The sequence below is a fragment of the Manis pentadactyla genome, chromosome 14 (genome assembly GCF_030020395.1).
Source record: "Manis pentadactyla isolate mManPen7 chromosome 14, mManPen7.hap1, whole genome shotgun sequence".
NCBI lineage: Eukaryota > Metazoa > Chordata > Mammalia > Pholidota > Manidae > Manis > Manis pentadactyla.
Genome location: NC_080032.1, coordinates 79,073,591 through 79,086,954, shown reverse-complemented (window position 1 = coordinate 79,086,954; position 13,364 = coordinate 79,073,591). Strand labels below are relative to the sequence as shown.

At 35.8% G+C, this 13,364-nt stretch overlaps 1 protein-coding gene across 18 annotated transcripts in view; it reads left to right on the top strand.

Annotated features, from left to right (window-relative positions):
* SOX5 (SRY-box transcription factor 5) overlaps positions 1 to 13,364 on the top strand; it is a 931,123-nt gene that overhangs the window by 531,759 nt on the left and 386,000 nt on the right. For 2 of the 18 annotated variants that reach the window (XM_036889466.2, XM_036889465.2), the window contains exon 1: positions 12,517 to 12,698. The exons of 15 other annotated variants lie outside the window; for them this stretch is intronic. In XM_036889466.2, coding sequence (XP_036745361.2) covers positions 12,661 to 12,698 — 38 coding nt within the window. In that variant the 5' untranslated portion in view covers positions 12,517 to 12,660. Of the gene's footprint in view, positions 1 to 10,940; positions 11,843 to 12,516; positions 12,699 to 13,364 lie in introns of those variants that run through there. One more of the 18 variants, XM_057491902.1, reaches the window with a different exon arrangement.

The window sequence follows — 13,364 nt, the reverse complement described above, 5'->3', positions numbered from 1 at the left end:
ACAGGACCATTATTCCATTTTCTTTTAGTTAATTGTGGGTTGTTTTTTCAGCGAATCAAACTGTTCAGGTTGCTTATGAGGTTCAGCCCTTGGCATAATGTCACTAATGATTTTTACAGGACTTTGAAATACAGCGACAGGAAAATCTATCAACAAATAGGTATAAATGGAATATTTTTAGATCAAAAATAAGATTCAGATCTTTGTACTGGAAGAAAAGGACAACTGTGGGCAATTGCATATTTGTTCACTTTAAATGCAATCAAAATGGCAGTGACTGCCTAATTGCCAAAACAGCATCTGGACACATGGCAAAATGGAATGGCAATTGTATTTCGCAGTGATTACTGCCACTATGAAATTAATAAAGAACTCCATTATGGTAGGAAAGCGCTGGCTAGGCCATTATGTTTTTCCTCAAAAACTTCACACATTTTTAAATTTCAACATTTTTTTCTTTTGCTGGTGTATTTTTTCTCGAGTGTGCCTTCAGTTGATGCTTTTCTCTTTCTGATGCTTTTGCTAACATGGAGAGCCTACATTGTTTCTAGAGTCTTTTTTACCCAAGGGAATAAAATTGTGTGTGTGTGTGTGTGTGTGTGTGTGTGTGTGTGTGTGTGTGTGTGCATGCACATGCATGTGAATGTGCGCACACACACAGAGGGGCCGGGGAAGCCTATAGAATTTACAGTTTCCTTTTACCCAAGATGGACCCAGTTTGTTCTTCTGGTCTTTTAAGAGCATATTTCACTGGTGACTGCCTAATTGCCAAAATCAATGGGTTTTTAAGTAGGCCTATTTATAAAAAGTAATTGTCATTTTATTTGTCCTTTCTTGAAACTTTATCCTTCCTAGGTTAGTGTTTCCCTCACCTATAACACAGCTTTTCATACTTACAAAATAAAATCTACTTTTTATATAATATTTTTACACACTTCAGTGTAGTATCTCCAACTCTAAGTTGGAAATCTCTAGTTAGGTGTTCTGCCATTATGTCAAATTCAATGTAGCATCACTTTCCCTACAAAAAATTCCAACTTCCAAACTTCTGTTTCTACCACCACTGTTGTCCATTGACTTTGATGCTTCATCACGTATTTCTTATACTTCAATCCTAGTCTAAGAAGGCTCCTTGGAGGAAGTATATTTAAACCTGTATGTAAAGGTGATGATGGGAGAGTATGATATGCAATGGCCTAGAGATACCAGTACACAGCGTTAGGGTTCCACAGTCTCCTGATGTTTGTTTCTTCATATAGATAATACCATGGGTATTACAGATCTTTGAAATAGCCTGGAAGGCACAATAATGAACAAGACAGAGAATCTGTAGAGCTTAGAGTCAAGTGATGGGACTTAATGTTCTTTCTACTGGGTATCATGGGATTCCCAAGAAGGATAGCTCATGAGAGAACAAGGCAGGACTTCAATAGGGTCTTATGCTTCAACAAATCTTAAAGAATGAGTAAATGTTGACCTGATAAATTGGAGTAGGGGAGTGTGGAAAATATTCCAGGAAGAATGTTCATTTCACAAAAAATCACTGAAGGAAGAAACAGCAAGCTGCTTGCCAGCAACTTTACCAGTCCTGTGTAGCTGGAGCATGAAGTTCATGGCATGTAGAGAGAGACAAGGCTTGATAAGGAGGCTGTGACAGAGCATGAAGAGTCAAATATGACATGTTAAGAACTTTTGATTTAAGACTACCATCTCTCAAACCTGAGTTATATGTAAGCCTCTTTAAAGAAAACACAATGATACACCCTAAGAATATATTCACTGGGGTCTTAGAATTTCAGTTCCAGAAATATTTATTTCAGAAACAAAAATCATATTGTATGAAAATATCTTTGAGAATTATTATTAAAATGGCAATTTTAGTCTTTCTAACAGGTAAAATATTTTTTAATGACAACAAATCATGTATTAATTGCAGGCCTCTGAATATACATCTGTGTAGGGTCTGCTGATTTGAATTTAAGAAATGTTTATAGTTACTGGGCAACCATTGGAGAGTTTTTAGTTTAATTAGATGCCTGATTAAATCATTTAATTTATGTATATTTAACTTTTTTTGAAAAAAGTATTGATTCACATTCAAAGTAAAGAAAAAATATAAAAAGCTAAAAAAGCATGCAGCAAAGTTTTAATCTCATACCTATTTTCCATATTCTGTAGTTCCCTTCCATCCATCCCCACCATAACCATTTTTGTGTCATTTTCTTGCATGTCCTTCTAAAGTTTTCTTATGCACAGATAAGTTTTTAAAAAAGTTGTTTTATTAAGCACTTATATTTTAGCATATGCAGTCAGTCTCAGTTATGTTCCTTTTTTCCTACTCAATATATATCAACAATTAATTGAAGTTTTTTTCCTGTCAGTACGTGGTTACATTTTTTAATAGCTATATAATATACTGCTGTGTTTTGTATCCCTAAATGGTAGACACCAGTCCTCTGTTATTACATGCTGTTCTATGGTGACTAACTGTGAATCCCTGACATTCTGCACATGTGAAAGCGTATCTCTTATAAATTCCCAGAAGTGGAATTGCATTTGTAATTTTAGTAGGTATTTGCAAATTGCTATCCATAAGGATCATGAGGATATAGATTTCTCTTAAAAATATACCAGTGCCTGTTTTCCTAAGTCACAAACAGACTGCAAGTATTAGTAAACTTCTGCTGTGTTAACAAACCTGACTCTTTGCGTGGATTACAATTTTTAAAGCAATCTCATATGTGTTACACAAGGGCTCTGGGTTTGCTGGGAATCATCTCCATGTCGGCTTGACTGGACTGGGCTGGGGTCCATTTGACTCCATGTGCCCTTTCATTCTAGCACCCAGGTTTGTAGACCAGTCCCTGTCTTGGATATGCTACTTTCCTGCTAGAAAGCAGAAGGAAGATACGGTAGCTGAGCCACATCAACTATTTACAAAGAAAGCTCTCTATTCCATTGGCCAAAGCAAGTGACATGTCTTAAGACAAAGTTAATGGGGCAGGAAGTAAACTCCATAGAGAGGGAAATATAGCAAGAGACACAACAAATTATTTATGAATGAATAATACAAGCATAACATAAAAGTTTTGACTTTTTGCGAAGCTGATAGATTAAAAAAATGGTTATCGCATCATACTTGTAAGTTACATTTTCAGTAGAAGGTGTTGAGCATCTTTCCCTTAAGAACCATTTCTGTTTTCTTTGAACATTTGTATAATTGCCTGTTGTCCTATAGGATTGTTGATCTTTTTCTAATTGATTTCAAAAAGCTTTGTACATATCATGGAGACTAGTTTTCCCCTCCATAGGTGATGCATATTTTTTTTCTCAATTTGTCTCTTATCTTTTGATTGGTTTATGGTGCCTTTTGTCATTCAGAACTTTTTGGTGTTGATATGCTTGCAGTCATGATTCATCTTTTAAGGCTTCTAAATTTTAATCCATTGTTAGTAAAACTTCTCTACTCCAGGATTATATCAGAGAGTTTGCTCATATTCTGGCCTGGTAGATTTATGTTTCTATTCTTTACCTTTAAATATTTATCTATTTGGAAATTATATTCCTGTTTGCATTGTCATGAAGTAATTATAGATAATTTGTTGAATGCCACCTGTATCATTTAATAAATAAATCTATTAAATTCCCGTTATATATTTTTTTCCTGGGCTTTGTTTTCTATTCCTCAGGTCTTTCAATTCATTCCATGTACATTGTTTTAATCATTGAGACTCTATATTATGTTTTAATTTCTGGTGAGCTGAGCCCATTTCTTCTTCAGAGTTTTTCTGATTATTCTTATCTGTTTTTTCACATAAGCTTTTGAATTAGTTTGTAGAGTATTTTAAACATATGCAGATACTTTAATTCAAACTCTTTATACATTAACTTAGAATTAAATAATATTTTTATGATATTGATGCCACCTATTCTGGAACATGGTATGTCTTTCCACATTGTGTTAATACATTCTTCAAATAACTCTTGTATGTGAATAAGTTTATTCTTAGATATTTTATCTTTTGTATTACTAATGACAATGGGGTATTTTTTCCCATTATCTCTTAATAACTGGGTGTTACCATTTATATAGAAGCTATTGATTTCTACATATTACTTTTGTCCCCCACTGTAATTCTGAATGCTCTTAGTGCTTCTGGAGTTTTTAGTTGGTTTTTTAATCTGTTTTTTATTGACTCAAACAAATAAATTCTGAATTCTTTCTTAAGTTCAGAAAATGGTCATTTTATTTTCAAATCACTTGCAAACTCCTCCCATAATGTTATTTGTTTCATTAAATAACACTTTTGTCATTTTAGCTTGTGTTGAAGATAACTTTTAGAAGTGGCTCTCTTCTAGACTAGAATAGGCACTAGGTTTGTCGTTGGGAGAATTGGGTTCAAACTGTTTCTGCCTCTTAGCAGCTGCATAGTTGAAAGCAAGTAATTTTTGTCCCTGTACTTAACTTACCTTTCCTGTGACATAGAACTAATACCAGTAACTGAGACACTCCAGCTTTATTTGAAAATAAATTAATTAATCTGTATGGAAATTGTAGATTTTTAGTTAGTAAGAACTGATAAAATATGTCTTACACTAGGTCATAAAACCTTGGGGGAAAAAAGTTTATCTTTGCATCCTACCTTTTATCAGAGTTCTATAGCCAGAAAAGAAGATTAAAAAAGAAAACAGTATGTGTATTAGTTGTTCTTTTTTTTTCTCATTATGGCTAATAAAAGTTAGGTATACACTCAATACTAGAATAGTACTTACTAAGTTGACTTGTTCATTAAGATTAAGAATAATGTTCCAACTATCAAGATTGAATAAATCTGAAGTTTGGCCCCTAAACCAGGACGGACATACATTATCTTAGATATATTTTTATTTTTTTAAAGATGTGCTTAGGATGCTGTCCTATCTTACAAATGATTTTAGTCTTTTAACACAAGATTTCAAAATAAATGTTTCTGATTAGAGATCCATAATTTGTTTAGAATTAACTAATATTTAGGTGTTTTTAAAAACTAGCATGCTATTTGATACCTAAATAGTTCTTCAACTTCAGGGAAATTTATAATTGTCAATTTATCTTTTCTTCTCATTTGTGAAAGTATGCAGTATAAACAAAATCTCAATATATATAAATGGTTTACAAAAGAAAAAATAGAAGCAGTCTGTTTGGCAGGAATCCTGCAGAGTGTCCACAAAATTCATTTTAAAAACTAGGTTTTCTTGAATGCAGTTGCCTGTCAGGGTTTCTAACATTTTGACTTTTCAGTTTGTCTTTGAGTTTCTCATTTGATGTTTTGAAATTTTGGATCAAAATGGAATCCCTTGTATTTATTTCCTCCCACGTGCCAGTAACTGCCATCATTACACATACTATATTTTCAATACACTAATAAGCTGCCTTTAATTCTATCATGTATTAGGTAACGCTAATACATGTAATTATCATGTATACATGATACATGTATCAAAGAAAATGAAAACTGTGACTTGAAAATTCAAGTACAGAACTTTTGCAGAATCACAGATAGATGCATTTAGTCCTAAAATTGGTTCTTTCAAAAACGCTATTTTTGCGATCATCATGGTTGTTTTAAGTTAGTTGAATTTAGCCAAATTAACTTTAATAAAAGATCTATTTTTCTCATCTTATTATATTGACATGTGAATGTAGAGTTATGACATACTTTAAAGGGTTAAAATAAACTACAAAGACTAGTTGTAAAACTTTTTTAAAAGGTCATATAGCTGGAATAATACTGAGGATTGTAAATAAGAGAAGAGATTATAGAGTAAGAATTTGAGAGTCAAGAGGTACCTTAGAAAAATCATCTTCCCTGAGATGTTAAAGACTTAGGCAAGACCATATCACTAGTAAGGAAGGAACAGAGACTCTCTTAGATTACACGCCTCCTAATTTTTAGCTTATTCCTAATTCTTTCCCCTGTGCTGTTCTAGATAAAAGAAGACTAAACATTGTTAATAGACAATATTTTAATTTTCCATGAGTAAGATTTGTCATTTACTTGGCATGCCATCAAAGAAGATAGCAAACAGACAAGTGTAATCAATTTAAAAATGAAGCTAGGTGTTCGAATGTTTCATATTCAGTTTTACCTGTTATTTCAGCTCTGATTAGCTAACGTCAAGAAATACATACCACATCTACAGTGGAAAGACTCCCCTGAAAGGTGCATATTAAACTATTCTGTAGATATTGTCAAATAGGTAAGAACCTGAGCAGCATTGTAGCAGTATGACGGTGCCACTTCTCACTTTGCTGCTGCTTCTGGGTAAAATGTCAGTGCAGTATGTTTCCTGAACTTCTTTGCCAGTTGAGAAATTACAACGCAGGAGGTCTGGTGGACAGGAGCACTTTTTCAAGGTATGGGCCTATTTTCCATGGCTTCTCTTCTCATGGGCTACATGGATTTTTTTACTCAATACAAGTTTTCTGATTTTTACCACCAGAGTGATTTGTTCATACCCTTCTCATCCTAATGAACTGACAATCATTAGATGCCACTATTTATCACAAGGAGAGATGATGGCGTAATGAGTAAAAAAGTAAGTTCAGTTGGTCTTACCTTCTTAATAGACACCCTTTGCCTGAAATGATTCTTTCTATGTGGCAGAAATTCCATCACAAAATAGTTAAATGGGGACCAGAAAATAGGCCCCTGTATTTTCCTTGGGATTCAAAAATTATGATCATATTAAGAAAGACTGTTTAGAAATTATTTTTAAAAAGGGAGCCAAATTAATGTGATGAGTAGTACTATTTATGATGTTTATTATCACCATAAATGGGCTCAGAGTTCTGTTCTTTAGCTGTTTTTAATTGTTACTTAAAGAACCATCTTTTATATCAGTTATTTATGAAAATGGGACAACTATTACTCAGCCTAACTGTCCAAAGTTTGGACAGTCACTTAGCATTAAAATATACTGATTAAGCACTTTCCTGTGTACTTGATATCTAGTTGCTAATAAGCTGTGTTTGAGATAAATTAGCATTTGGTGCCTTTTGAGGGCCCTGAAGAAACAATGTCAAGACTTTATTGTTCCCCAACTCTGCACTTATTAGTTATGGGAGCTCAAACAAATTGATTAACTTCTGTTTGTAAACCACACTTCCATCATTTGTAATTGAGATAATGCAATGACATATATCATATAGTTTTGAATATTAAATGAAGTTACTTTATATACATCACAGTGACTGATAGAAAGTCCTCAAAGAATAAAACCTATCATTTTAAAATTACTTCAAATTATTCTGAAGGAGATAAATAGTTAAGATCATACAGTGAAATCTATTACTGTGAATGGAATCATCTCTGAGAGAAAAAGGAGATTAGAGTTTCTAAGGTGAACACAGTCTTGAAGAATGCATTCTTGAGGAACACTGGTAGGTCAAAAATGTGATCTGAGGACAACTCATTTGTATATTCTAACTAACCAACCCACAACAGAAAGTATGAGGATACAGAAGCCTTAAACTTATAGGTCATTCTATACCAATTTCCTCAAATAAATGTATTGTGAGAATTTGATTTTTAGTCTTTAGAAAAGAAGATAGGCTACTGAATTTTTTTAGGTGTATTTTCAGGAGAGGTCTAATTACAAGACCTTGGTCTACTCTAGGTCAGAATTTTAAGCTACATATGATAGGTCAATGGTGAGCTCACCAGGCATGTGGCAAATGTCTCCATATATACATTGATTGAAAGTTTTTTTTTTTTTTAAAGAGGCTGGGTTCTATGTTTTTGTAACAATGTAAATAATAGTACAGAGGGATAAAAAAATAGGTGAACATTTTCTTTGTGCCTTAAGTCAGGTTAAGTCAGTTTAATGTTGGCATTGTCTGACACTGATTTGCTCTAAATTCATTGTGTTTATAATACTGAATGTTTTATTCCTCAAAAAGAACCTTCCAAATTTCATAAAGTGTTAAAACTATAGTTTGATGGTAGGAACACATATGAAATATTCAAGTGTAATCTGTACCTGTGATGACATATTTCAATTTCATTTAAAGTAGATGATGTCTAACAATTGTGTCTTAAAAATAGGGGAAATGGAAACACTACCTTTTAAAATGAGAAGAGAAATATTAGAAACACTTGCTAGAAATAATGCCCAAATGGGATTATATTTCAAAATAACTTGTTTATGATCTTAAAAGTTGACATTCTCTTTGAGAATTTTCCAGCAGTGATCACTTATTTCCTTAGCCTGTGTGATCCTCCTTTTTATATTTGCAATGGAAACAACTTGAGCTGGAAAGCGGACTTTTACAGGTTCACTTCTTTTTCCATAATACTGCTTCAGCAGTGTCAGAGAGACTCAGAAGAAAGTTGTTTTATGGGGTTCCTATTGTAGTTTGTGCTGTTTTCTTCTCTGATGATGTCTTTCTATTTGCATGCCTGTGTTTGTAGATCATTTTTGTATGTCCCACCAACTTAATTATTGTTAAGTTCTCATCATTGCTTTTTATTCAGTTGCTTCTTTATTTCAGTTTTAACTTTTCTTGTCATACTTACCTTAGAGGGTTTGGATATGAAATAGTGAATTTGAATTTTGGTCATATATTTAGAAAAATAGATTTGTTAGAAATTTGATTTGAATTCTTCTTTTAAAACCATAGTACTTAACATATTGGTAAGCATTTAATAGATGTTCAGTGAATACTGAAGTGTCTCAATATACATATGTTATGAAACCTCCAGGCACTATAATAATATAGCAAAATCACATTGGGATATTGGTTCTGATGTAGAGAATACCAGATATATAACCAGCTAAATATCTTAAACTTTTCAGATAATTCATAAGGAATATAGATTTATTTAACACGTGTTATGTGCTAGTCCTTAAAACATTTAATATTTAAGCATTTTAACATCTAAAGCAAAATAAAAAGATTTATAATTGTGATTTACTCTTAAACATTGGGTTGATTGAGTTAATTCAGTTAATAATATCACCAATGACAGTTTTTGATAAGAACATTTTGGAACTGCCTTTTTGCTGACGTTCTAAAATCTTGCAGAAATGCTAATTTTCAATGTAGAATTCAAATGAAAGAAAACTTTTACAGCCTAGAGAGTTATATTTAAAAATATTCATTCTATTCAACCATCTAATACAGTATTAGTTTAGTGCCAGTGAGATTGTATCAAATTTCATTTCATTAATTTCAATTATTTGAAAGCCTTTAGATCACTCAAAAAGTGAGTAGAGTCTTAGGGTTTTCATTCAGCTCTAAATTCTGGAGCATTATTTTATTAGGTATTATTGAGTCGAAAGTGAAATAAGAGCTGGCTTCCAGTAATAAATGGGCCACTAACCAGTTATATGACTTTAAATTTCTTTTGCTCAGGTTTAAACACCAGGAAACTTAGGGATCTACATACCCATTGTTTTCTATGCTGCATATGACCCATGAGCTAATCTATGTGAACAAAATTCCTTATGAGCCTAAAGTTCCATTCATTCAAATTACCATTATTAGAATGATCATTATTATATTTGGCAAAATTTCTGTCTAGTTCCTAGTACTTCGATTTGTTTAGCTGGGCTGATTGTGCAAGAAATAATTTGTTTTTGAATGGCTACAGGAATGTTTACAGAAACATGGTTAGATCTTAAACTAACTTCCAAACCGTTTAACATTTTCCTGTATGTTCTTTGTTGATTTGGCATATGTATACTTACATATACATATATTAAGTGTGTATAAAGACAAAAATAAAAGACCAGGAAGATTCTGATATGAGCATTTTCTTCCTTTACACTATAGCTTGCCTCAAACACTCATATACTCTCTTTCTTACCTTCTGGATTAGAGTTTCAGAGAAACAACCAGAGGTAGTGGCTGTGCAAGACAGCAGCTGGGACCATGCGGATCTCAGCGTCCTGCCTTATGGCCATTATCTTTGTTTCTATCTTTATGCTGCCGCGATGTCTCCTTCTGACGCTCTCCCTGCATCCTCTCCTCCCCGCCTCCTCCTCTTCCTGACCCCAGCTCCCACCGCCCCCTGTAACTTATCTCCCTCCTTCATTTTTCTCTATTGACAACAAGACAAAACAAGATTCCCTCATTAGGAAATTTTTTTAAACTATTTTTTAAACTATAGGTAGCCACGCAACTACCATTCCCTAATTCACATAACCACTGTTAACAATAGGAGGAAAAAAATGTGTGTGCTTTATCAATAGGAGTCTATTAGATTGTAGGTCCTATAAGGACTGAAGAAATAGATATTTAAAATAAATGCAACAATCTTCTCACTTTTCTAATGTAGGAATGGGTTGTTGCTATAATAAAAAATAATTTGAGGCTAACGGCAAGAAAGCATAGTGAGTAATATCCTTCCCCCTTCCCCAACAGCTGAAAATGAAAATCATGTCAGCATCAAGTCATTTTTGCCACATCCCTTGTTAACAGGGTGGGTCATAATTCTGTGTTTTGTTAGTGTCTTAACTCCATAGTGACATGCTTAAATTTTATTCCACATTGATTTTGTAGTACATATATGTTTGTTTTTAGGATACCCTATGAATGATGGATCTCATTATTAAGTTATAACTTTGTCAAAAAAATGTATAAGCTTTGAATGAAGACTACATCTATTAATATGAGAAGGGGAATAATTGATTTTGTTATCTGAAATATATGTATGGTGTCTCATTATGTATGTCTAAAAAAGTAAACTTACTGTCTGCCTGTCGCCAGAAAAAAAAAGTGGGACCCTAATCAAACTGCTGTGGGGTCAACCCTTGTGGTTTTAAAGGCCCTTAATGTTGTCCAGCTGCAAAATAAAAGGAATTGGGAGGGGAAGTTGGAAGGAGTGGAGGGGGTTGGGGGGGAATGTGTGGAAAAGAACAGGGAGTCTGGCTTTTATTTTTTTTTTAAAGTGAGTTCAGTGCCAGCCTGGACATTGGCTGTGTGGACTATTGAGCCATTGTCTGCTCCATTTCCAGAATAGCCCCCAGTTAATCACTTCGGCTTTGAAGGGAATTTCCTCGTGGAATTCTCCACAGAAAATCTAATCAACTGACCTGCCCTCTCAACAATGGAAGGCTTTTTTTTCTCTCTTTCCCTTATTGGGGCGGGCTCTGTAATGTAGCCTTTTGTGCAGAATGAACCCTCCCAGTAGGAGCGGAGAGCATGTGTGAGTGACTGAGTGTGTGTGTGTGTGTGTGTGTGTGTGTGTGTGTGTGTGTGTGTGTGTGTGTGTGTGTGTGAAGAATGCACACTATCTCGTGTTGGTGAGTGTGGGCTTACTCCCTGACCAGATGCTGCCGTGCGCGGGGCAGCCGCCGTCTCTGCATGCGTGTCTGTGTAAGTGTCTCTCTCTCTCTCTGTGTATGTGCCTCTGTCATTTCATGTCAAAGGTACATTACCTGATTACCTTCCTTGCCTGCCAGATTTTTATCTAGATAATTGGAACTGCTATGGAGGCTGTGCCTTGCCAGCCAGCTTAGGATCTCTAAAGCCATAGTTTGTCCACCTGGTTATCTGTGACTGCCTAGGAGAGGAAATTAAAGGGATCCACGGCCAGGGGAGCGTGTCGCACCCCTCAGCTCCCCGGTCATCCCGACCAGGACAGTTCCTCGATCCCATCTTTTTGTTCGCATTTTTTGCTTTGGGTTGGGTTTTTGTTCCCTTGTGCGTGTGTGTTGTTTTGGCATGTGGACACCTCTTCCCCTCCACCTCGCGCTTCGTGTTTTATGGAGTTTGGAGCTGAGGAAACTTTGGTTGGGTTGCCAGGACGTTCGCACCACTTTGCGGAAAGCACGAGCTAACAGTGAGACCGACAGAGTGAGTGACAAGTTGTTTACAGGTTTCCTTGAAGGGGCCTCTGCTATATTTCAATCTGTCAAAGTTGCTTTTCTTCCCTCAGAACAATGCCTGATTGTTGTGTGTGGAGTGTGTGTGAGTGTGTGTGTGTGTGTGCGCGTGCGTGTGTGTTTCCGTGTGCGCACGGACAGTCTAGAAAGGGGTGAGAAAGAATAACAATTTTTGTATAAAAATGCTATTACTAACGTTTAATCTTTTTGCTTAATTAGTTAATAGGTGCAGTTTACTCGAGGTTCTGTTATCATACAGATTTCTCTTTTAATCAGCAGCAAGTGCATTTTTAAAAATCGTACTGTGTGGCGTGTGTGTGTGTGTGTGTGTGTGTGTGCGTGCGTGTGTGTGTGCGCGCGCGTGTGAGTTATTATTTAGAGGAGAGTATGGGAGACGTGTTAAATGGGTTGACTTCTCACATTCGGGGATGTCTAGGGGAGAGAATGAAAAGGAAAGGACGGGCGCCCTGAGGTTGGCGAGTGCCCTGCAGCCCGAGCGCGCGGCTCCGCGGAGGGGGGAGCAGCCAGACCCCGCTGCTGGAAGTGCGCTACCCCTTTAAGAGACTGGTCAAGGAGTCCTAGGAGAGGGAGAGGAGGGTGGGGGGGAGCGGGAGGGAGGGAGGGAGGGAGGGAGAGAGGGAAGGAGAGAGGGAGACAGAGACTGAGAGAGAGGAGAGGAGAGAGAGAGGGGAAATCAATTGGTTTAGAAGGTTTGGACTCACTTGACAGGTTCAGTTGGAGACGATCATAGGTGGCCGCTGTGACAAAGGGAAATTGTGCTTTTCCAGCATGCTTACTGACCCTGATTTACCTCAGGAGTTTGAAAGGTGAGTAGTTTTCCCCCCTAATATATTGAAGTACAACTCTCCCATTTTACAGTAGTCTCCGAATCAATTGGAAGATGCTCCCCCGAAACGCGTTTGTTAGCAGAGCGTTTAGCGAGTGCTTCTGCAGTCTGGTTAGCCGCTTTTTGTTGTGATTGCCCGGACCGAACTGAACTGGCTGGCAAAGTCTCTGGGATTTCTGCTAGTGTTTTTAGGTTGCGTCCTATAACAGGAAATTAGATGAACGTTAAGCATCTCTCTCTCTCTCTCTCTCCTCCACCCACTGATTTTCTCTTTCTCACTCACTCTCTTACTTTCCTCCTTCACTGATATTCTTCCCCCCTTCTACACCTTTTTAAGTGCTTTTGTGCAGTGTTATTATTTTTCAACATCTCTGTCTTGTGATTTCTGGGGTGACAGAAGGGTTTTAGTGGTGGTTAAAACAGAGGCTGTAAGTTCCTATGTGATCCTTCCGTAAAACTTTGGAAGCTCCTGAGCAAAGCACATGACCTTTTGTTGATATAAGAGAGCAGATTAATGCTTTTAAAAATGAAATTTAACATCCCAACAACCTATTGGTAGAATATTCTTGAAATGTCAAAAAAAAAAAAAAAGAAATGGTGATGATCCCTTTCTAAGTTTTGCTGGCCACTTTTTGCACTAGCTGTC